At 43.7% G+C, this 22,844-nt stretch overlaps 1 protein-coding gene across 1 annotated transcript in view; it reads right to left on the reverse strand.

Annotated features, from left to right (window-relative positions):
• Positions 1-2,402: 2,402 nt before the first annotated feature.
• The window catches only part of cers3a (ceramide synthase 3a), a gene marked incomplete at both ends in the record, with an annotated part of 22,837 nt that continues 2,395 nt past the window's right edge, over positions 2,403-22,844 (reverse strand). Inside the window, 8 exons of the mRNA XM_080539253.1 lie at positions 2,403-2,585; positions 5,323-5,476; positions 6,093-6,199; positions 6,731-6,859; positions 7,412-7,504; positions 8,554-8,604; positions 22,187-22,244; positions 22,761-22,844. The exon at positions 22,761-22,844 is cut by the window's right edge and continues 35 nt beyond it. Coding sequence (XP_080395379.1) covers positions 2,403-2,585; positions 5,323-5,476; positions 6,093-6,199; positions 6,731-6,859; positions 7,412-7,504; positions 8,554-8,604; positions 22,187-22,244; positions 22,761-22,844 — 859 coding nt within the window. The remainder of the gene's footprint in view (positions 2,586-5,322; positions 5,477-6,092; positions 6,200-6,730; positions 6,860-7,411; positions 7,505-8,553; positions 8,605-22,186; positions 22,245-22,760) is intronic.

The following is a 22,844-nucleotide window of genomic DNA, read 5'->3' on the forward strand; positions in this document are numbered from 1 at the left end:
TAGTATTATTATTATTATTAGTAGTAGTAGTAGTAGTATTATTATATCCTATTCTAGAGAGGTGATTTTCCTCACCACTTATCTCACCTTGAAGCCTTAATCCCTCTATCGTACCATATAACTCCTATTCTCTATTCGTTTATCCGTCAAATTTCAATTTTCTCACCAGGTTAAGGTCAACAAGACTTTGTAAACAGCTTTCCCAATCACTCCGTGTATCCTTCCTGGAGGTAATTCATATTATTGTCTGTTTATGAGCAGTCTCAGCTGTGTCCTGTTTCTCCACCCCAAATGTCTCCAATTTATAAACAAGTAGGAACAAGATTTGTAATATGGGCATTCAGTCCATTCAAACTTTGAAGATTTACAACAGACAGACAGACAGACAGACAGAGAGTGAAGACAGACAGACAGATTCCTCCTGTGTTGTGTTGTGTTGTGTACTGTCTTTGACACTGACATTCCAGAAGGTGTGAGACAGTTGTGGTCCACATTTGCTGTTTTCATTCTTGTTCATTCTGGCGCAAATGATCCTGGAAGGCTTGGATTGGTTAGGTGTGTGTGTGTGTGTGTGTGTGTGTGTGTGTGTGTGTGTGTGTGTGTGTGTGTTTCAGCGTGTGAATTTCAGCATTAACTGGTTTGGAAAAGCAAACCGTATGCACAAAGTATGAAAAACATTGGCTATAGTATGAGTGTGGAATTCTGAATTTGGTTAGAGTGTGGTAAGCATAATTCATCATTTAAAAATGGTCTGTTGAAAGAATAGGTTACCAAGGGAACCATTTCTCTGTGGATAAGATGTACTGTACTAATCAGATTATAATGTCAAGAAACTGCAGAGCCAGCAAATCCATTATTGTCCAATATTGTTTGACTGTGGAGATACACTCCCTCTACAGGCTGGCTGTGATAGTGCAGGACTGACGCTACATACTGTACAGGTGTTCAAAGTGAAATAGCATATTCACCGAAACCAAAATAAATATATATGACCAACACTGTTGGTTGAGGAACACAATTTATTACAATACATAAAAAGATACTAGAACAACAATAGAGGCCATTCTAATCATTACTCTCACAATGTGCTCTAAAAACCAGACTACACTGTATACAATATATCATGACTTACTGGTGCAGACATAAACATGATTAAACAGACATTTCTTCATTTTAAACAGTGTGTATTTACACTACACAAGAACTCAAGCTCAAGTTTTAAATCTACATTCTTCAAACTCCATGTTCTGCTGTGCTCTACTCAAACAGAGCGAGCTTTTTCACATTTACTGAAATGCCTTTTTAATCGGTCTTCAGTGTTCTGGGCGTTTGGGGTAACGCAACAGGATTGTCATCTGTTTGACACAGTTTCATATAATCCCACGCTGAAATACTTCAAATGATCTACCACAAAATACAGAGCATATTTTTGGGGACAAACAGCACATCAGTGCTGACATAATATAGAGAAGCATTAACATATTTGATGTTTTTTCAAACATATTCTGAAGAAGAGTGTAAAATGTGGGTGTTATTGACTATCACGGGCAATGAGAAGAGATAAAACACACATCCGTTCTTTCAAACTCAAACTCATGTCATTTTCAATCAGTCACTGTCAATTGCTGATTACAATAATATATGGTAAGATATGGTACAGTGTAATACGCGACTGTACTATATGGCACGGTAAGTTATGGTACCATAGGGTGAGGTAGCTTTATCATGGTCAGGGAGTGTCCCAAGCAGAGAGATAGAGATAGCCCCCCCCCCCCCTCACACACACACACACACACCCACCCTTCATCTGGAGGAGTCCGTTGTGATATTGGATCATTCCTTCCCCAGTGTCCATAAATAACCACCGTAGCGAGCAGAGGTTGATATAAAACATGCAGCTAGCGAATGCAGCCCATAAACCCCAGGCCTTGTGATGGATGAGAGGCTCAAGCTGAACAGCCGTGGCAATGTTCTACAACGTGTTTGTCTCTGTCTGTTACTGGACCAGTACGGAACAAATTAAATATGATGATGAACAAACACAGGGCTTTTTTGAGTTTTTTTTTGGTTTGCAGTTTTGTTCTCTCTTTGGTCTCTCTCTCTGTCTCTCTGTCTGGCAGGGGCCTTGAAGCTGTGCCATCGTCAGCACTGCTTTCCTTGAAGATGAGAGAGAGTTGGGATGTGAAAGAAACGTGCCAAGGAACTCTTGTGTTTCTCTTGCTTTCTGTGTGTGTTTTGTTCAGAGGAAAGATGCTCTGATGAGCGTAGCTTTTTGGGGGGGGGACTAGGCCAAACACCAAGTTCTGGAGTAATAAATCAAATCTTTGGTTTGCGTACGTAAGGGACAGGATCTGTTTTGTGTTTCTCCGATGCAGGGCTCCACCAGCAAGAGCGAGAATTGGTCAGTAGACAGTCTTTGATTGGCAGACATTCTCTGAGAGAGACAATCTTTTGAAGCAGCCATTGCTGCCCACTCCCGAACCGTTGCCCACTCTTTGATGTTCCTTCTCTTCCTCAGTCAGGCTGCTCTCTTCCTCATCCCCCTCTTCCTCCTCCTCGTTGTCACTTCTCTCGTCTCTGGTCATCTGTAGTCATCAGCAGGTAGTCATCCAGGAGAGGGGGGAACGGGAGAGAGAGAAAGAGAAAGAGAGAGAGAGAGAGAGAGAGAGAGAGAGAGAGAGAGAGAGAGAGAAATCAACCATTAACATAAATTATATGTACTGTAATATTTCAGATTCACAAAGCCTTTTCCCATTATAAGCTATAACAGTCAAATACCAAGATGAACCCTTTATAGAGACTCTGATTCAAGAGGGCGTGTCTACCTCCAAGGTGTATCAAATGGAGAACAGTAAGCAGATGCCAGCTGCTATATATATTTACATATATGCCATTTAGCTGATGCCTTTATCCAAAGCGACTTACATTTTTCAGTATACACAGTCCCAGCGGGAATTGAACCCTTTACAGAGACACTGATTCAAGAGGGTGTGTCGACCTCCAAGGTGTATCAAATGGAGAACAGTAATCAGATGTCAGCTGCTATATATATTTACATATATGCCATTTAGCTGATGCCTTTATCCAAAGCGACTTACATTTTTCAGTATACACAGTCCCAGCGGGAATTGAACCCACAACCTAAGCATTGTCAGTGCAATGATCTACCAACTGAGCCACAGAATACCCGTTTAACTCACTTAATTTGTCATACCAGAAAGGTTTATTGAACTTAATATGAACTCAAGTCATATTTGTGAGGAGCACTTACTGCTAGTCTAGTGCAAAAAGATACCTAGACAGTGAAATATTTGCTGTTATTGTCCCTGAGACCTACTAGCCTATATCTCTCTAGCCCTCCTACATCCTTGACAACACGGAGACGGTGTGGCAACCTGCCAAGCACAACAAAACATTCACCAGAGAGCATTACTGAAACCGGAGCTGTTTCAACCAACACTAAAACAGAGTTTAGACAGCGTCACTCAATACCGCCGTGGCTGACTCTGGGTATATCAGTTGAGGCTTGACCACAATAGGGTTTTTAGTCTGCCCTGAAGCAGGTAAATCTGTCCCTCATTGTTCTCCTCGAAGAATTTAATTCTGTTTGGCAGAACAAGCACTAAATCGCAAATAATTAGGTCCCCATAGCAACCAGCTGTTGCTTGCCTGCGTGATCGTGAGGGTGCAGTAATTGTGTCTGGCACCTTGGGCTGCCCTGGCAGGCTGGTTTTGACAGGGCCGGAGCACCTCGCCAAGCCCATCATAGTCAGAGTGGGTTCGAGCACAGCCAGGTGGTTTACATGGACGGAACCAGAACGGAAACAACGGAACAATGAACTTGTGAGGTCGAGACGAAATATCTAGAACATAGAGGATTACTGGCAGGAGATAATGAACTATCTATTTCTCTGTAAAGGTGCAATCTGTAATTCAAACAACAACAACAACAACCACAAAGCAGGTTTCCGGCCCCTTTTTTGATAAACAGCTGAGGGATGTTCTGAAGCTATACAGTGTTTGTTTACAATTGCAGACACTTGAACTAATCTCATGAGGCATTTATACGTCATATTCTTCAAGAATCAGTGCCCTGCGTAAGTAATAATAATAATAATAATAATAATAATAAATTATATTTATATAGTGCTTTTCCGAGGCTCAAAGACGCTGACAATATGGGAGAAACAGAATACACAGAAACAACAAGCAACAGATAACATGGGCCCATAGAACACAGAGTTAACGAACGGGGAGGGGGGGTGGCAGGGATAGGGGAGATGGTTAGGGGTAGGGGAGGTTGTATGCATGTCCAGGGGGGAGGGGGGGGGGGATAAGTAATGGGTAATGGGTAAGTCCAAACATGTATGTACCAATTACAGATTGCCCCTTTAACGTAGCAGGTAGGTTATTGAGAACACATTCTCTCTACAGTAACGACATAGGAAGGGGCTCATCATTACGTACAGCGGCACTGATGCTATTCCAATCATAGATAAGTAGAATCCTAATTCTATGATTCCAATACCAGTGGTGATGAGAATGAAGGTTAAGACCTGCTGCGTTCAACAACTTCCATCAACTTGTTGCCCCTAGTTACCACCTTAAACATAAAGACTGACCATAAGACCTGAAATGACAGACTCTGACAGCCCTAGCAACAGTAGGGTCGACAACATATACTCTGACAGCCCTATAGCAACAGTAGGGTTGACAACATATACTTTGACAGCCCAAGCAACAGTAGAGTAGACAAGATCACACACTCTTGACAGCCCTAGCTACAATCACAAGGCACACAACACACATGTTGACAGCCCAATCAAGAGTAGGGATTCCTAGCTCCTCCACATACAAATTCCCTCCACAAACAAGTCCCTCCACATACAACTCTCTCCACATACAACTCTCTCCACATACAACTCTCTCCACATACAACTCTCTCCACGTACAAGTCCTCCACATACAAGTCCCTCCACATACAAGTCTCTCCACATACAAGTCTCTCCACATACAAGTCTCTCCACATACAAGTCCTCCACATACAACTCTCTCCACATACAAGTCTCTCCACATACAAGTCTCTCCACATACAAGTCCTCCACATACAACTCTCTCCACATACAAGTCCCTCCACATACAAGTCTCTCCACATACAAGTCTCTCCACATACAAGTCTCTCCACATACAAGTCTCTCCACATACAAGTCCCTCCACAAACAAGTCTCTCCACATACAAGTCCCTCCACGTACAAGTCCCTCCACAAACAAGCCCCTCCACATACAAAGTCAGCACACTCCCTGAAACACAGATAGACTTACATTGCCAAAGAGGAATTTCCTGACCATGCGCAGGATGAGGTAGGCCCAGAATATGTGCAGGAACAGGAGCACCACCAGCATCACGTTGAAGAAGTAGTAGCCAAAGAAGGGAGGGAATTGCAGGATGGGGTACACCCAGGTACAGTGGATCAGCCTGCAATACAACCACAAACACACACAACATATAGTATGTGAAACATTTGAGCTTGTTCTGTTGATGGAAAATATGGCTACACTTATTTTGACAGTGCAGTACAGTTTTGATGATGTAACACACTCTGGTAATAAGTAGGTTTATGTAATGTAATTATCTGCCCTTCAGTGGTTGATAAACAACGCTTGTTGGCATTCCATCAGATTGTGAGGATGGTGTGTGGAGAAGAGAGAGACATTGTTAAGCTTGTCAGTAATCATCCCTCAAGACTCAATTGAAATGAAAATGTTGTCATATCAGTGGCAGAAATACTGCCAAGCTTTCCCTGCAGACAACAGAATGAGATGTTACGTGCTGAAAGGTCAACGTGTCTCCCGGTTGTTTAGTAACAATAATTCTCAACAAGTATTGACATTTGTATCACATTTATGAGATCTGTAACACACACACACACACACACACACACACACATACACGCACACACGCACGCACACACACACACACACACACACACACACACACAAACACACATTTGCAATAATTGCGCGCGCACACACACACGCACACACGCACACACACACACACACGCACACACACACTCACACAGTCATCTTACCAGAAAGGGAATATGATCAACCGTGTTACCATGAACACAACGGCAAACACAACAAAGAGACTGTTGCAGGTCCTCTCCCATTTGGCGTAGTTAAACAGCTTGGCAGACTGGGGGTACAAGGGAGACGAACACACACGCTGATGGTTAGTCCACCCCAGGATCAAACACACACGCTGGTGGTTAGTCCCCCCAGGGTCAAACTCATATACATACATACACACACACACACACACACACACACACACACGCACACACTGGTAGTTAGTCCCCTCCAGGATCAAACACACACACACACACACACACACACACACACAGAACACACTGGTAGTTAGTCCCCTCCAGGATCAAACACACACACACACACACACACACACACACACACACACACTGGTACTTAGTCCCCCATAGGATCTCAAACCCTAACCCTAACCCTCAGGACCAAACACACACACACACACACACTGACTCTGTCAATAACCCCTGATGTAAATGTACTGGTCTGACCCTGTCTGAAAGCTCAACATCAGGTTCCTCCATGACAGCCACAGCTGCCTTACTGTACATGCATCCTGCAGAGATACAGTCAATGGTAGAACGGACGGTTGTACAGAGGAACGGAGGAGTGTGCTGCCACTGACCTCCAGTAGGACGTCTGAGGTGTCGTGTATGAGCATGACCAGGGTTCCTATGCGGATGTAGTTGACGCACCAGGAGAATGACAGCAGGGTCAGGGTGGCCAAGTGGTGGATGATCTGCTCCTTAAAGTCCTGATGAGAGAGGGGGGAGGGATGGGGGGGGTCAGAGTGGGGAGGGGGGAGGGGGGTGGGCGGGGGGGGTACAAGGACATTGCAGTGCTGTGGGCTGTGGAGCTGTAATCACTTTAGAACTTGTCTTAAATTGTCCTCTTTGCAAACACTATGAAATGCGGAATACAACAATACAACAGTCTAAATAAAGTCCAAAAAGGCTTTATTGGCTCATTATGTAATACAAGCCCTACTGTATAACTTAGCATTAACTGCAACCAATTAATTGGAAGTATTTCAGAAAATAATCAGATAATCTTGTGTCAAGCTACTCATTTCAGTGAATGATGTCGATTTTATGGGCCTCTGTTCCTAGCTTGTGAAGGGAGTAGCGCAGGACCACGGTTGGAGAATCCTGCTCTGATACCCGACCAGTAGAGGCTGGTGGAGGTAGAAATGTAGGAGGATGGGCTCATTTCAATGCATGGAATGGAATAAGCTATAGTATGTGTTTGGTCCGTCCTCCTATTTGTACTTCCACCAGCCTCCCCTTCACCACTGACACTAACTCACCTTCCTCTTCACATCAACAGTGACGCTGAACAGGAGAGACCCATAGAAGCCCATCTCCAGGACGTAATACCAGTACTGAGACTCCAACATGGACTAGAGAGAGAGGGGGGGGGGGGGAGAGGGAGAGAGAGAGGGAGAGAAGGAGAGAGAGAGAGAGAGAGGGAGAGAATCAGGGATAGAGAGAGAGAGGGAGAGGGAGAGAAGGAGAGATAGAGAGAGAGGGAGAGACAGATATAGAGAGAGAAGGAGAGCGACAGAGAGAGAGAAGGAGATTGACAAAAGAAAAAGAAAAAGAGAGAGATAGAGAGAGGGAGAGAGAGAGAGAGAGAAGGCAAGATTGACAAAAACAGACAAAGAAAAAGAGAGAGAGATAGAGAGAGGTGGAGAGAGAGAGAGACAGATAGAGAGAAGGAGAGATTGACAAAAACAGACAAAGAAAAAGAGAGAGAGAGATAGATAGAGAGAGAGAGAAGGAGAGAGAGAGGTTCAGTAACACGATCCCGTAATGCCATTTGAGAATCTCAGTTAGTCACAGAGAATGAACTCTAAACAAAGACACATCTCCAAAGCCCTCTCTCTCCTTTGTCTGGGGGTTGCCAGTGGCAGCTCTTGAGGGGGGAGGATATCTGTGTAGAACCATCTACTCATTTCTGCTCCAAACCTCCAAACCCTGGCGTTAGTTACGTAGTTGTGTGTGTGTGTGTGTGTGTGTGTGTGTGATCATACATAATCCTAGCATTAGACATGCCAGCGCGGGTGACATCACTGTTCTTTTGATTAGGGCCTGGCACCACAAGGACCAATCATGGATCGAATCCAGAGACACATTCCTCCCCGTTGTAAAAACAATGAAAACACACACCCTCACTTCTAAATAAAGACCTCGGCAGTGTTTGACTTGGAACTGTAGTGTGTCCGTGGCTTATCGGCGGTTTTATGGACGAGCGAAGTCGTTAATTTGGCCAAGGTGTGAAAGCATTATCAAGCCAAGCGAGATTGTTTTAAGTGTTGTTTTGTTGTGTTCATATTTATAGCGAGGCTCCGTGACATGTGCAGAGCAAAGCGCAGTGTTTGATGTGTTTAGGCCTCTTAAACCTCTCCCTCGTAAAACACACACACTCGCACACACTTATTGTACACACCTGTTTGGGAAAACCTGTCCATACTTCACGAGTATCATGAAACCATTCTTTCTGAAAAGAAAAAAAAAGATTACAAAAGTCAAAAACAAGCAATCAAAATCTTCATCACAGTTGTTTCTTCGAGTTTTTTCATGATGATTTCAACTTGACTTGGAACTTGACCTCCTTTAACTTGCTATGGCCACTGCGATCGAATTCCCACAGAGCTCATCTCCCAGTACTCCCCTCTTTAAAATCCTCTTTTCCACCACTCCTTTGCTCCAGGGCAGAATGAAGAGTAGTCCTCTATTTCAGCGCAGCTCAGATGAGTCCAGACTACTCAGCCTGTCCCTGTCCCTGGGCCCTCCGATGTGTGTGTGTGTGTGTGTGTGTGTGTGTGTGTGTGTGTGTGTGTGTCTGGATCTCTCTAGACTGTCTCATAGCACATGATAACGCTGCTGTATAGGAACAGTCCTCTTTTTGCTTACATAGAGTAACAAACTGAACACAAAACTTTACAGCGAAGGTCCAGTATGTAGAGTTGAGCTTTCAAATGGTGCTAAATGGCCATGAAAAATCAAGTGATCAAAGAATGAGTACTTTCTAAACAAGCATTTTCTCAAATCTGCTGTTGAGGTTGTCGTATATTTTTACACATTAATAGCCTTCTTATATAACGTATATCTTACACATATATTCACGTATATTTTACACATATTACACGTATATTTTTATTACTTCATATATACTTTATTAAATACTTTATTATTTCATTACAAACGATCTCGGGAAGATTTTCAATTGTCGCACATGCGCAGTCACACACACACGCACATGCACGCCCCCGAGGGTCTAGGCCAATCAGAGGCCTAGAAGGAAGGATCATGATTGGCCAAGAACATACTGTGATGTGATTGGCTGAGGGCCGCTATAAAACCTCTGTGCTGAGTCTGGAGCGGTCTGTCTGCTGTCTACCTCGAATCACGTTGTGACTGTTTCGTGTGCCTGTAATCTGAGGACCCGATCTTTTTTGAATAAATACTTTTAAACTTTGGCCAGGAGTTTTTACCTCTTCTTTAATCACTGAAACAGAGAAATATTCGACATAAGTGGCGAGCCTAAGCAGGAGGATCCATAGCTTTGGATGACCGGTCGTTTTGCAACTCTTCAAGTCAACAAGGGTAAGTTTCTGCTGAATTCGCGAGGACAAGGCGGAGCTGTGCAAAATAGACTGTGTATATCGAATAAGCTATATTTAAAACGGATCTTGAAGTATATAACTGGGTAGAGGTTAGGCAGAGAGAGCCGGGTTGTAAAACCTGTATTGGGAAAAGCGTTTTAATTGTACGATTTTTATCGTGTGTGTGGTAATTGTGGTATAGCAGAGAAGGAGCTGCTGTAGGCTTGTTTTGGGAACAAGATATTAGCACAAAAGCTAGGGGGAGACGTTTTCCTAGCGGGCTAATAAATGTGGTTTGTATCAGGCAATAGTCTGATGGAGTGTAAAAGCTTGGTTAATGTGGTTTGTAAGTAAGTGTTTGTCAGGAGATAGCTCTATTCAATGATATGGAATCTGAATTCCTAGTTTGAAAGAGCAGAGTCCGTGTTGGTGAGCAGAAAATAGCGCTATTTTAAAGATATACATTGTTAATTTACTTGAGAGCACGGAGGAAAAACGTGGCTTGAGTAGAAAGGGCGCCATTTTTTCTTTGTCTGAAATGCATGTCAGACCCGCGGACAAGGCCGCTAGTTGAAAGGGCGCCAATTTTTTTCTTTGTCTGAAACGCATGTCAGACCCGCGAGCACAGGCCGCTAGTTGAAAGGGCGCCATTTTTTTTCTTTGTGTGAATGCATGTCAGACACGTGGAGACAGGGCCTCTGGTTGAAAGGGCGCCAATTTCTTCCTTTGTCTGAATGCATGCAGACTCAGTGGACACACAGAGCCTAGTAGAAAGCATATGCCATTGTAGGAGTATTTGAATAAGATTATCTTGGCAAATAATACGTTGAACTGCATTGAAAGATATTCTTGGAATTGCTGTGTCGTGGAGAATAATAATTATTGTGGAAAAGCAGTGTTGTGTGAAGATTAATCTTACAGTCCACAGCGGTTTGGTAAGTAGAACAAAGGAGTGTTTGGTGGCCTCTTTTCCCCCCCTTGACATCCATTTTTTCAAATACACACGCGCGGGTTTGATAGATTTCAATACTCATCTCTTAAAGATAACGATAAAACCATACACATAGACTAGTATTGAAAAAGACAGGGATATAGTGAATTGATCTCGGGGTATTTCAAATAAGTTTAAAGGTACGGTTACTCGGAAAACAGGAGGGTACACGGGGTCAGCACATTTCAAACACAGAGAGAGCATGCGGAGCGAATAGGCCGCTTACAGAATATTGGTGAAAGAATCTAAAAGGTTAATGCATAGATTTATGTTGTGAATGACTTTTCAGTATTACATTGATTTAATTAATTACTTATCAGTTGAATTAATATTCAGATCATTCATTTTCTGTTTCCCAAAACAATTGATTGATTCCATAAGTTTTAAATCAATGTATATGATGATATAGTGAATAATTCTAACTAATCATTCATTCCTTTCACTTAACAATTGATTTATGTATAGATTGTAAAAGTAAAAAAGATAGATTGTGAGTTTAGGTAAGATATAGTCATTCTGTAAAACATTTTCGGTGTGGCGGCCTCTACTGGTAGAGACACGATAGGACGTTTTTAATTATTTACTGCCATCTAGTGGATGAAACAAGATAGGACGTTTTTAATTATTTACTGCCATCTAGTGGATGAAACAAGATAGGACGTTTTTAATTGTTTACTGCCCTCTAGTGGATGAAACACTATAAGACATTTTTAATTGTTTGCTGCTCTCCAGTGGACGGAATACGATAAGACACTTTGGAACACTGGTCCTCCATCAGTGCATCCGCCTGAGGTCGACGACATAGTCTTTTACAATAATAAATGGATGGTTACTTCAATTAATTTAAGTAATTACAAATTGATTGAATTAATTATTCAGATTATTTCATTTTCAGTTTTCACAAAACTTTGATCAATTGGTTTATAGTGGTCTAGGGATGACGTTTTCTTTTACAGGATTACATCAATGAAGTGTAAATGACTAAGTCTAGTTGATTGTATGTTCCTTTCAAATAACAGGTCGATTTCCTTACAGATTGTAATTAATAATTAATCATTTTATTCCTTCCAAATGACAAGTCGATTTCTTTAACAGGTTGTAATTAATATTCGTGTTTTACATCTTTTTATTTGAAGTTAAGTTCTTTTTTCACAGTTCTTGATTAAAGAATAGCAGAACAGTTTCTATCTGAGGATTGATCAATCAAGGGGTTGTGGATCAGAAAGACTTAGAGCGTGACCTGCTTTTGTCATTTGAAAATTGTGTTGAACAGCCTTTGTAGTTTAATAATTAAGTTGACCTGAACTATAATTAGTATTGATTGAGCAATTAAGTGACACACATTCATACATAATAAGGGAAAAAACATTTAGATTAAAACACATACACATAGATTACATTTAAGTCAATAATACACAATACCACTGAAACAATCCGTTGTTCTGGAGTTGTAGTGTTCTGTGTGGACAGTTGACACAGTTAAGAGTTGGACTAGCATCTGTTTAGCAGATACAGCAACAGAAGGTGGGTTGTAAGAAAAGTACACCTTATAGCATATTTTCAGCATATTAAGCAGTATAAATATTTCAGACATGGGAGCCAAACCCAGTAACATTGTGAGGGCTGTTAATACAGACAAGGGAATATTAGCAAATTCATCTCCTGTGGCTATAGTGGAAAAAATGAATCCTCTTGTTAAGGAGATTAGCAAAATATCAACGAAATGGAATATTCGTTGGGCAGACATTGAACAACCATGGCCAGCAGAGGGCACCTTTGATTTACAATTAATTGCAACATTGGAGATACTTATCAATGCACATAAGGCGCATCAAAAAGGAAAGATTAGATCAGAGAAACGCAGGTTAGAGTTAGCTATTTTAGACCTCTTCAAGGTAGAGGGGCAGAAAGTAGCATTAGCTTGGAATGAGAAAACAGCTCACATGGATCCAGAAAAAAGAGATGAATTGGCCAAAGCAATGGAAGAGAAAGTGAACATTCCATTCTCACACACAGCTCCAATCTCCAGTCCTCCTCCCTATGCCAAGAGACTGGAGGACAATTCTCAGCGGATCTACCCTCAGGTCCCTGTCCTAAGTACGAGCGGAACCTTCACTATCCAAGATAAGGATGAAAATGTACTAGAGAGGGGAAGAGCGAGAGTGACCGTGGACTTCGAACCAGAGAACAGGTCAGGTGCCAAACAGAAAAAGAAGGAGGAGCCGAGGGGAAAAGGGGACGACAGGAGGGACAAGACGGATGACGGTGAAGATGGCAGTGGAGGTGATAGCAAAGATTCCAGTGATGACAGCAATGCACAAGGAGGCTACAGTGCTCCGATAAGAAAACTACTAGCCAGGGCCGAAAAGCAGGGAGGGAAAATACGCTATAAGAAGGGAAAAGAAGAAAATAGTTCTGAAGATGAGCAGAAGTCTCTGAAGGCAGGGAAGAGAAGAGAGAGCTTAAAGCAAAAGAAGAAGAAGCTGCAGGAAGACAGGGATGAAGAGGAGGGAGAAAGGAGGGCAAGAAAACTCCGTGCGAAAATCCTAAGAAACGAAGAGGACTACAGACAACAGCTGCAGGACCTAGACGTAGAGAGAGAAACGTGTCGTCAATCTCAAGCGGCAGCATCACCTGCATCCCGGTTGAACTCCCCAAGGTCCGGAGCGACACCAAGGCGGGAAGTAAAAACGGAGCCACAAGTAAGCGATTATGAAACAGCATCGGAAGAAGAGGAAACTCAGGGGAACTTCCCAGTGCTGATTCGAGGTAACCAGATGGAATATCGTCCTTGGAATCATACAGATCTGTCAGAAGTGATCGAAAAACTCCCAGTCCTGGAAGATGGTGGCCACCCCTGGACGACGCAAGTCGACGTGAGATTGACAGGAACGCACGCTGCTATGGGGGACTTGAAAAGACTCTTAGCTACCATTACAGGATTGGACACCATGCAGGAAATATTGATGAAGGCGGGACTTCATAGATATATCGATACATCCGTTTATGATCCAGAACTCTTCGCAGCAAACAGAGGCAAGCTGTGGAAGGCAATCAGAGAAACATACCCTACTCACATTCACCCAGACAATGTCATTGTGAAGCCACTGGGGGGAGATGAAAATCCCCGGGGGTTCGTTGCCCGTGTGCACTCTCAATGGAGAAGTGTGACAGGGAAGGATGCCGAAGATAACCCGTTAGAAAAAGCCATAATCAGGGAAAAGATTCAACAAGGTCTCCCTACCCCAGTTAAGAACAAGTTAGCAGAAGTGGTGGGGCTACGACACATGAGCAAGGCTGTTTATATAGACAACATAGCACACCAAGTAGAATTATTTAGAAAGAAGATTCAGGCACAGAAGGCACAAGACGAGGACTCACTCAGAAAACTAACTCAAGTGCAATTGACAGAAGGCAAGAAAACCAGAGAGAGAGAGCAGACTATAGCCCTACAGGTCCCATCCCAGCCACAGCAACTGCAAATTGTCCCTCCCCAGTCATACCCACAGGGGCCACAAGGGGGGAATCCATACCCACAGGGGCCACCAGGGGTGCAAGTGGTTCCATACCAGCCATACAACCAGCCTGGCCAAGGACCACCACAAGAGGGATGGACCACAGCACCGAGGAAGGTGCTAGGACCATGTTTCGTATGCGGCCAGTATGGACACTTAAAACGTACCTGCTTTAAGAAGAACCAGGGGGGCGCAGGGGGGAAACAGAAAGGAGGATATAAGCCCCCTGCTGCACCGGCTCCAGGAGTGGTGAACCCCTATGGAGGCCCAGCAGCTGCGATATAGGGGTGCCCAGAAGATCCGAAAGGGGGGTGCCAGCTGGTGGTGACAAACAGGCCTGAAGATGAACCTACAATATGGGTGTCGGTCAACCAACGTCCATTAGAATTGATGGTGGACAGTGGAGCAGCCTACACCTGTCTGAAGCCTGAAGACGCCACGCACCTTCCTATGTCTGTGAAATATGTGAAGACAATCGGATTCGAGGGAATTAAACAGCTGATCCCTACCACTGAGCTTGTAAGCTTAGAGTACAAAGGACAGAGAGCAGATCTGTCAATACTTGTATCAGAACACACGCCAATAGGGCTACTAGGGAGAGATGCACTATGCCAGTTAAATTGTACCGTGAAATGCACACCGGACGGCTGTCAGGTGACAGTGCCACAAGAGAACAGACAGCTGTCTGTCAAGATGGACAACAACGCATCTATGGTATATTGGGTGGGAGGGCTTAGCCCAGACCTAATGGAACCAGCAAGGATGTGGGACAATTATATCCTGGCACACATGGCAGAGGCCAGAAGGCCTACTGATCCATTGCATTGTACACTCCAGTATTTTAGAGAAGTTGCAGATGCAACCCCAGATGAGTGGCTGAAGCATCAGCCAAAACAGGTACAGCTTAGTACAAGTTGTATAATCCTAGGCCCTCAGGGAGTGGCTATGAAGATAAACAGTGACACTTATCTAGATCAGGAGCATAAGATTGAGGGTAGCATCCCTCATGTGACACTTATGATATCTGAACACTATAAACAGAAGCATTTAGGGGCAATGATGGCAGACTCAGAAAAAGCCAGATTTGTAACGACAAAAGAAAACCCTGCTATCTGGAGGAGCATTGATGGACAGTTCACAAAACTGATGATCTCTGCTCAAGGAATAGGACATCCGCAGACTGTGAAGCTAATGAACCAGCTAATCCTTCCTGTACAAGCTGACAGAGACCTCAGAGAAGAAATGATGCAGAATGTGCCAGCCGACCTGTGGGCAAAGAACAGTACAGACATTGGATTTGTGAAATCAGCTCGTCCATTGAGAGTTGAACTCATACCGGGTGCAGAACCCCCTTGGAAAAACCAATACCCATTGAAACAGGAAGCAATTGATGGAATTGAGCCACAGATCAAAGGACTGTTAGAGGCAGGAGTCCTGAAGATAACTCAATATCCATTAAGCAATACACCTCTTCTGCCAGTGACGAAACCTGATGGTTCATATCGTCTGGTACATGACCTACGGGCTGTGAATGAGGTAGTCGTCAGCTATCCAGCTGAAGTTCCTGATCCTCATGTGCTGTTGACTCAGATTCCATCTACAGCCAAAGTGTTTACAGTGATTGATTTATGCGGGGCTTTCTTTTCTATACCTCTTAGTGTAGAAAGTCAAGGGTTATTTGGGTTTACCTACAAAGGTCAGCATTATCAATATACCAGAATGCCACAGGGGTACAAACACAGTCCTCATGTTTTTAATCAGGTCTTAAGGGAGGACTTAGACGGGTTAGAACAGATGATAAGTAGTACTGCCATTCAGTACATGGATGACATACTCCTTTGTGCCCCAGATGAAGAAACATGTCACAGGGATTCCGTTAAACTGTTAAAGGTTTTGGCGGAGAAGGGACACAAGGTGTCTAAAAAGAAGCTACAGTATTGTCAGGGAAAGGTAACTTACTTAGGACAATCCATTACACAGGGACATCGCAGCGTCACAAATGAACATTTGGAAGCTATTCAGAAGGCTCCAAAACCACGAACGGTTAGGGAAATGATGATGTTTTTGGGCATTACTGGGTATAGTTCAGCATGGGTGGAGGATTACACTAGACTAGTCACTCCATTGAGGGGGATGATTAAGGAAACAGGTAGTGATAACCTCCAATCTTGCATTACTTGGACAAGGGAAGCTGATTTGGCGTTTGAGACAATTAAACACAAATTGCAAGAAGCACCAGCTTTAGCGCTTCCAGATTATTCCAAAGAATTTGGATTGTATGTTTCTTCTTCAGCCGAGGGGAAGTATGCCTGCGCTGTTCTTACGCAACCAACAGGCATTGGACCTAGTCCACAGCCCATAGCCTATTACTCTGTCGCATATTCAGAGGTAGAAATGGGTTTCGCGCCATGTTACAGAGCAATGGCCGGGGCTTATCTTATGTACGAGAAGGCAACAACCTTAACAATGGGGTACCCAATTACCATTCTCTGCCACCACAGTCTAAGGAACCTCTTGAATCAAGGCAAGTACACTTTGACGATGCCTAGGATTAGGGATTATTACAGGATGTTGGAAAGGGAAGATGTAACATTACTAAGATGTAACACACTTAACCCAGCAGAGACCTTGCCAACCCCAGAAGATGGGGAACCACACGATTGTGTGAAGGAAGCTACGAGGTACTCTAAGCTTAGAGCAGATCTACTAGCTTTGCCTTTAAAGGAAGCTGACGTTGAGTATTGGACTGATGGATCTTGTTACCGGGTAGGAGAACATTTACGTGCCGGGTATGCCATAGTCCGATCCCAAAATTCGGAGTTCATTGTGGAACAAGCCGAGGCTGTTCCTCAGCCTTGTTCAGCTCAGTTGGCTGAATTGATTGCCCTCACAGAAGCATGCAATTTGGGAACCGGACAAAGAGTGACAGTATACACCGACTCTGCCTATGCCCACAATGTGTGTCATTTACATGGAGCTGTATGGAAGGGACGGGGTTTTAAGAAAACTGATGGTTCGCCTATTCAGCACCACGCTCAAATCATGAAGCTGTTACAAGCCATGATGAAACCAAGGGAATTAGCCATAGTGAAGTGTGCCGCACACAGATCTGACTCATCACATGTCACACAAGGTAACAGGGCTGCAGATGATGCAGCCAAAGCTATTACAGGAGCAGACAAAGCAGGTAAAGTTCTGCTGGTCACACATGAAGTACAGTTACAGGGCATGGTCACGCTTGAGGATTTGTTGATGTTACAGAGTGAGGCAAATGCGCTAGACAAAAACCTTTGGTTAACCAGGGGAGCTAGTCAGGATGACACAGGTCTATGGAGAAATCATGAGGGACTGGTTGTGGCACCCCCAGATTTATTAGGCGTACTGATACAGGAAGCCCATGGATTAGCACATGTGTCCAGGGGGGAGGTAAGACGCAAGATCACCAAGGAATATGGTTTTTGGGCTCCATATTTGTTGGAACAAATAGACCATATCCTTGGTCAATGTGTGGTCTGTTTGAAGAACAATATCAGACCTGGAATACCAGTGGGAACTGGGCATATCCCTACCCCAAACGGGCCAATGAAACATTTAGTGATTGACTATGTGGACATGATTCAACCTGTTGCAGGATACAGGTACATGCTAGTTGTAGTAGACAGGTTCAGCAGATGGGTAGAAGCTTGCCCCACTCGAAGAAAGGATGCTCAGTCTGTAGCAAAGTTCCTATGCAGGGAAGTCATGCCTAGGTTTGGAATTCCAGATAGGATATCGTCAGACAATGGTAAGGAATTTGTGGATAAGACGGTAAAGCTTATACTACAAAAGTTGGGAATCAAGCAGAGACTTGGGTGTATTTACTCACCTCAAAGCCAGGGGATAGTAGAGAGGATGAACGGGGTCCTTAAGAACCGTCTTTCTAAGGTCTGTAAGCATACAGGTCTTAATTGGTTGGAAGGACTCCCTCTTGCATTGATGGCCTGTCGTTCCAGTGAGATTCGAGGGCTGCACTTGACTCCCCATGAACTGGTAATGGGGAGGATAATGACAGCTCCCTGTGTACGAACCAGTGGGAAAGGGCCAAGTTTGGCTCTCCTGGAGAGTGACATGAAAGCCTATGTACAGTACATGACTAACCGGCAAAAGAGTATCTCTTCTTATGTGCTCCACAAACAGGAACGTGAAGAGGAGGTGAACGCACAGGAGAGGAAGGACGCGTTGCAACCGGGTGACAAAGTATACGTGAAGGTCTACAGACGGAAGTGGCATGAGGCTCGACGGGAAGGACCATACGAGGTCGTTCGGTGCACTGGGACTGCCCTCCAAATCAAGGGGTCCCCCACCTGGTATCACGTTCATCACTGCATCAAGGCACCCAATGAGGACGATGAGGGAGAACCTCAGCAGGATGGTGAGGAGACCCCTGGGGACGAGGAAGTCCACAGCTTGGACATCCAGGCTGACGAAGATGTTGGTGAGTATCTGCGCCATGATGCAGATGATGCCGGGGGCCTCGTCCCAGACCCTGTCCAGCCCACTGATGAGTGGGTCAACGGAGACCGTGAAGGATCCAGTGACTGCGACACCCCTCTTGGGGGTTCTACCAAGCCTGGTGTTGCCCCTGTTGTCACCCCTTCCGACCCTGACAATGCTCCAGACGGAGATGTCAGCAACCCGGGCGGCTGCCCGGACCGAGGTACCATTGAGAGACACAGACCTGTCAGTGATACACCTCAACCAGACAGACCCCGTAAAACACCAAGGCCAATTAGGAGGAAACTCAAGCCATGCCGTTTCAGAGACTAATATACCCCTTAGTGTTCCTACCCCATTGACTTCTTTGGACAATGTTACACTTTACTCACACACTGTTATGCCTGGACGTCAGAGAAGAATGATCATAGCAAGTAGAGCTTTTGCTTGCCCACATTCACGTTGTACTGTTGATGATTGTTTGATCTATACCGCCGAAGAGAGCGAGTGGTATTTATTGGATACTACATATGTTACACTTGATCAATACTCAAGCAACATGCAAGAAACTCGTGTGACATTAACTAATGTTGACCAGGGGTTGAGCTCGTATTGGTGTGCTAGACGTGATATCGGTGAACCGGTGTCTAGTAAATCCAACAATTTCAAGGACAAAGTTTGTAGGACCAGGCCTGACTTTCCACACCACTATAGGTTGGACTGTGAGACATTGGTGCATAAATATGTTCACGATGAGTTACCAGGAAAGGTTGAAAATGTTGCTGTGAAGGCTCCTACGAAGGCGATTGTAGTCGCTACTGACGATTATTTGTTGTATGATTCTAATCACCTGGGGACACGGTCCCACCCTAATTCTGCCACTAGTATCATGAAAGATTTTGCTTCAAAAATGAATTATTCTGATTGCTGGATTTGTCAACAGGTCCCTGTAAGTGCGTCTGCTCCTATGTTTTTCCCCATACCGTTAACTAAAGCAGAATGGCTTCATTATAATTGGCAGGGTTTAGCCCCATTTGTTTTACAGGGCAAGAACCAGAGCTCTTCTTGTCAGCCCAGCACGATTCTGGTTCCTTTAAATTCTTCCTATGCAGGTGTGGATATTGGTGTGTTGGAACGTCTGACAGCAGCGGTTAACAAACACCATAGGCCTAGCGGTGTGGGGAAGGTTATTATTGATAGGCTTACACATTTGTCACAACCAACAGGTCCGAAGAAGATATATATTATCCAAGCTATGTTCGCTCAATTAAATGGTACTGCATTGAGTCCTCATCTGTCATGTTCTGGGAGTGTGACTTCTACACGGTGGAGGGGTTCAGTTGTTATTTCTGGATTGAAATGTAAAGTTGTTGATTGTGCTATGGTGCCTCAAATGAAATTACATGATACCAATACTACCAGACGGCAGAAAGGCACCACGCAGCTTAAAGTCATGCCTCTCGTAAATATTACAACCTGTATTGACATTCAAGTACGGCCCAAGATCAGCTCGGTTCGTCAGTTAGGGGCTGCGTCTTGTATAGGTGGAACCATTTTCCCGTATCCTGGTACGGAGCTTCAACTCCCGGAACATGTGTTTCTTGTGTGTGATAATGATGCATTCTCTAAGCTTCCTGCTTTGATTGAGGGTGGTTGTTATTTGGCTCATCTGATACCTTTGATTAGGAAAGTTACTCGGGAGGAGATGTCTGTACTTCACAAACAAGCAACCCATCGTAGTCGTAGGGCGTTGTCTACCGCTCAGAAGTTTTTTGGCCTAATATTCCCAAGTTATGGTGTCTACAACTCTCAGACTGAATTAAGTGCCTTATCATCCGTTCTTGAAAAACACATTAATGCTTCGGATGCTGTAGTGTCTGCCCTGGCCACTGAATTGACTGAAACTAAGAATGTAGCTCTCCAAAATAGAATGGCTTTGGACATTATTTTGGCCAGTCAGGGTGGTACTTGTGCTTTGATAGGCGGTGAATGCTGCAGTTATATTTCGGATTCTGGTAACGCTTTGCATGATTTTCATGAATCTAACAAGAAGGGTGTAGAGGATTTACATAAAGAACACGGTTGGAATATGTTAGATTTCTTTGATTCTGCTTTTTCAGGTATTGGTAATATGATCAGGTCCGTCGCTATTATTTTTGTTGTCATTATCATCTGTATTATGTTACTTGGTATTTTGATCAAATGTTGTGGAAAGTGTATTTCTGATGTTCCTATTAATGCTTTAATGTTGACCAACGTAGCTGATGAGCAAAGGCTGGATTCTGTTTTGCTTTCTGATTTTGTTTCCTCCTTTGATGATTTGTTTATTAAGTGATGTTTTATGATTATTTGCTTCGATTACTGTTTGTTTCTTTCTATATCATGTGATTGATGTCAGTTGAGTAGTGGTGTGGTGGTTATGCAAAGATAGGAAAGCGGTTCTGTTCCTAGCACAACGAAGAAAACGCTCTTGACTGGGAAAGGATATCAATCTGAGACAGCGGTAAAGGCTGTTCTCCAACTGGGTTCATGTGCTAGTAACCTCTGTCCCTGGCGCTTCAAGGACAAAGAAAACATCGGTCGTTGGAAGTTTCTATATTAATTTGTGCATGATGGACTGTGTTTAGTTTGATTGTGGTTGTTATTTTCAAGATTCTTTTTATTATTGGTTGGTTTCTATTTTTTGCATGATGTCTTTGGGTTCTTAATAGTTATTTTTTATTTTTTTATTTTTTAATTTTTAATTTTTTTATTTTTTTATATTTTCTTAGCTGTGATATGTGGGGTTTGTGTTTTTGTTTTGGTTTATGTGATCATTTAGTTTCGGAACACCCTCTGGGTGGTCCGAGGGGGGATGTGTCGTATATTTTTACACATTAATAGCCTTCTTATATAACGTATATCTTACACATATATTCACGTATATTTTACACATATTACACGTATATTTTTATTACTTCATATATACTTTATTAAATACTTTATTATTTCATTACAAACGATCTCGGGAAGATTTTCAATTGTCGCACATGCGCAGTCACACACACACGCACATGCACGCCCCCGAGGGTCTAGGCCAATCAGAGGCCTAGAAGGAAGGATCATGATTGGCCAAGAACATACTGTGATGTGATTGGCTGAGGGCCGCTATAAAACCTCTGTGCTGAGTCTGGAGCGGTCTGTCTGCTGTCTACCTCGAATCACGTTGTGACTGTTTCGTGTGCCTGTAATCTGAGGACCCGATCTTTTTTGAATAAATACTTTTAAACTTTGGCCAGGAGTTTTTACCTCTTCTTTAATCACTGAAACAGAGAAATATTCGACAAGGTCAAGCACTGACCTTTATGTACCTATATTACGTTACGTTTGTCTACAAGCATGTGCACTGCTGCTATTAGAAAACACAGCATATATGCACGTTTTTACATTTTCATTGTGGCCAGAGAGGGCAGCAAAGCGCAAAACGACATGCTTCACCTTTAACAATATACTCACGTCATACAGGGCTACTATTCCTCCAATGAATGCCAACAGATAGAAGACAAACCTCCAGCTGCAGGGCACACAGGAGACAGACACAGGTGTGAAAGGGCAAAAATACAGGATATTCACACAAACATACACATGTGTGTGACACATACACTGATGAGCCAAAACATTATGGACACCTGCCTAATATGCTGTTGGTATTATGCCTAATATGCTCGTGCATCGATGAGCCTTGGGCGCCCAACCCCCTGTCGCTGGTTTGTGGTTTGTCCTTCCTCGGACCACTGCTGACCGGGAGTACCCTACAAGCCTTTTCATTTCAGAGATGCTCTGACCCAGTCACCTGACCATAACAATTTGGCCCTTGTCAAAGTCACTCAAGTCTTTACTCCTGCCCATTTCTCCTGCATCCAACACGTCAACTTCAAGAACTGACTGTTCACTTGTTGCCTAATATATCCCCCCCCCCCCTTGATAGGTGCCATTGTAATAAGATCAATGTTATTCATTTCACCTGTCAGTGGTCATAATGTTTTGGCTCATTGGTGTACACATTGACACCTCAGTACAGTCCTCCTACCAGGCCTCTCGGAACTTCTTGAGAACTCCGGGCCGGTCCTGGTTCCGTCTCTTTCTGAACCAGCGCTCCACCTGTCTCACCGAC

This window comes from Nansenia antarctica (assembly GCF_963989245.1).
Source record: "Nansenia antarctica genome assembly, chromosome: 9".
In the NCBI taxonomy this organism is placed as follows: domain Eukaryota; kingdom Metazoa; phylum Chordata; class Actinopteri; order Argentiniformes; family Microstomatidae; genus Nansenia; species Nansenia antarctica.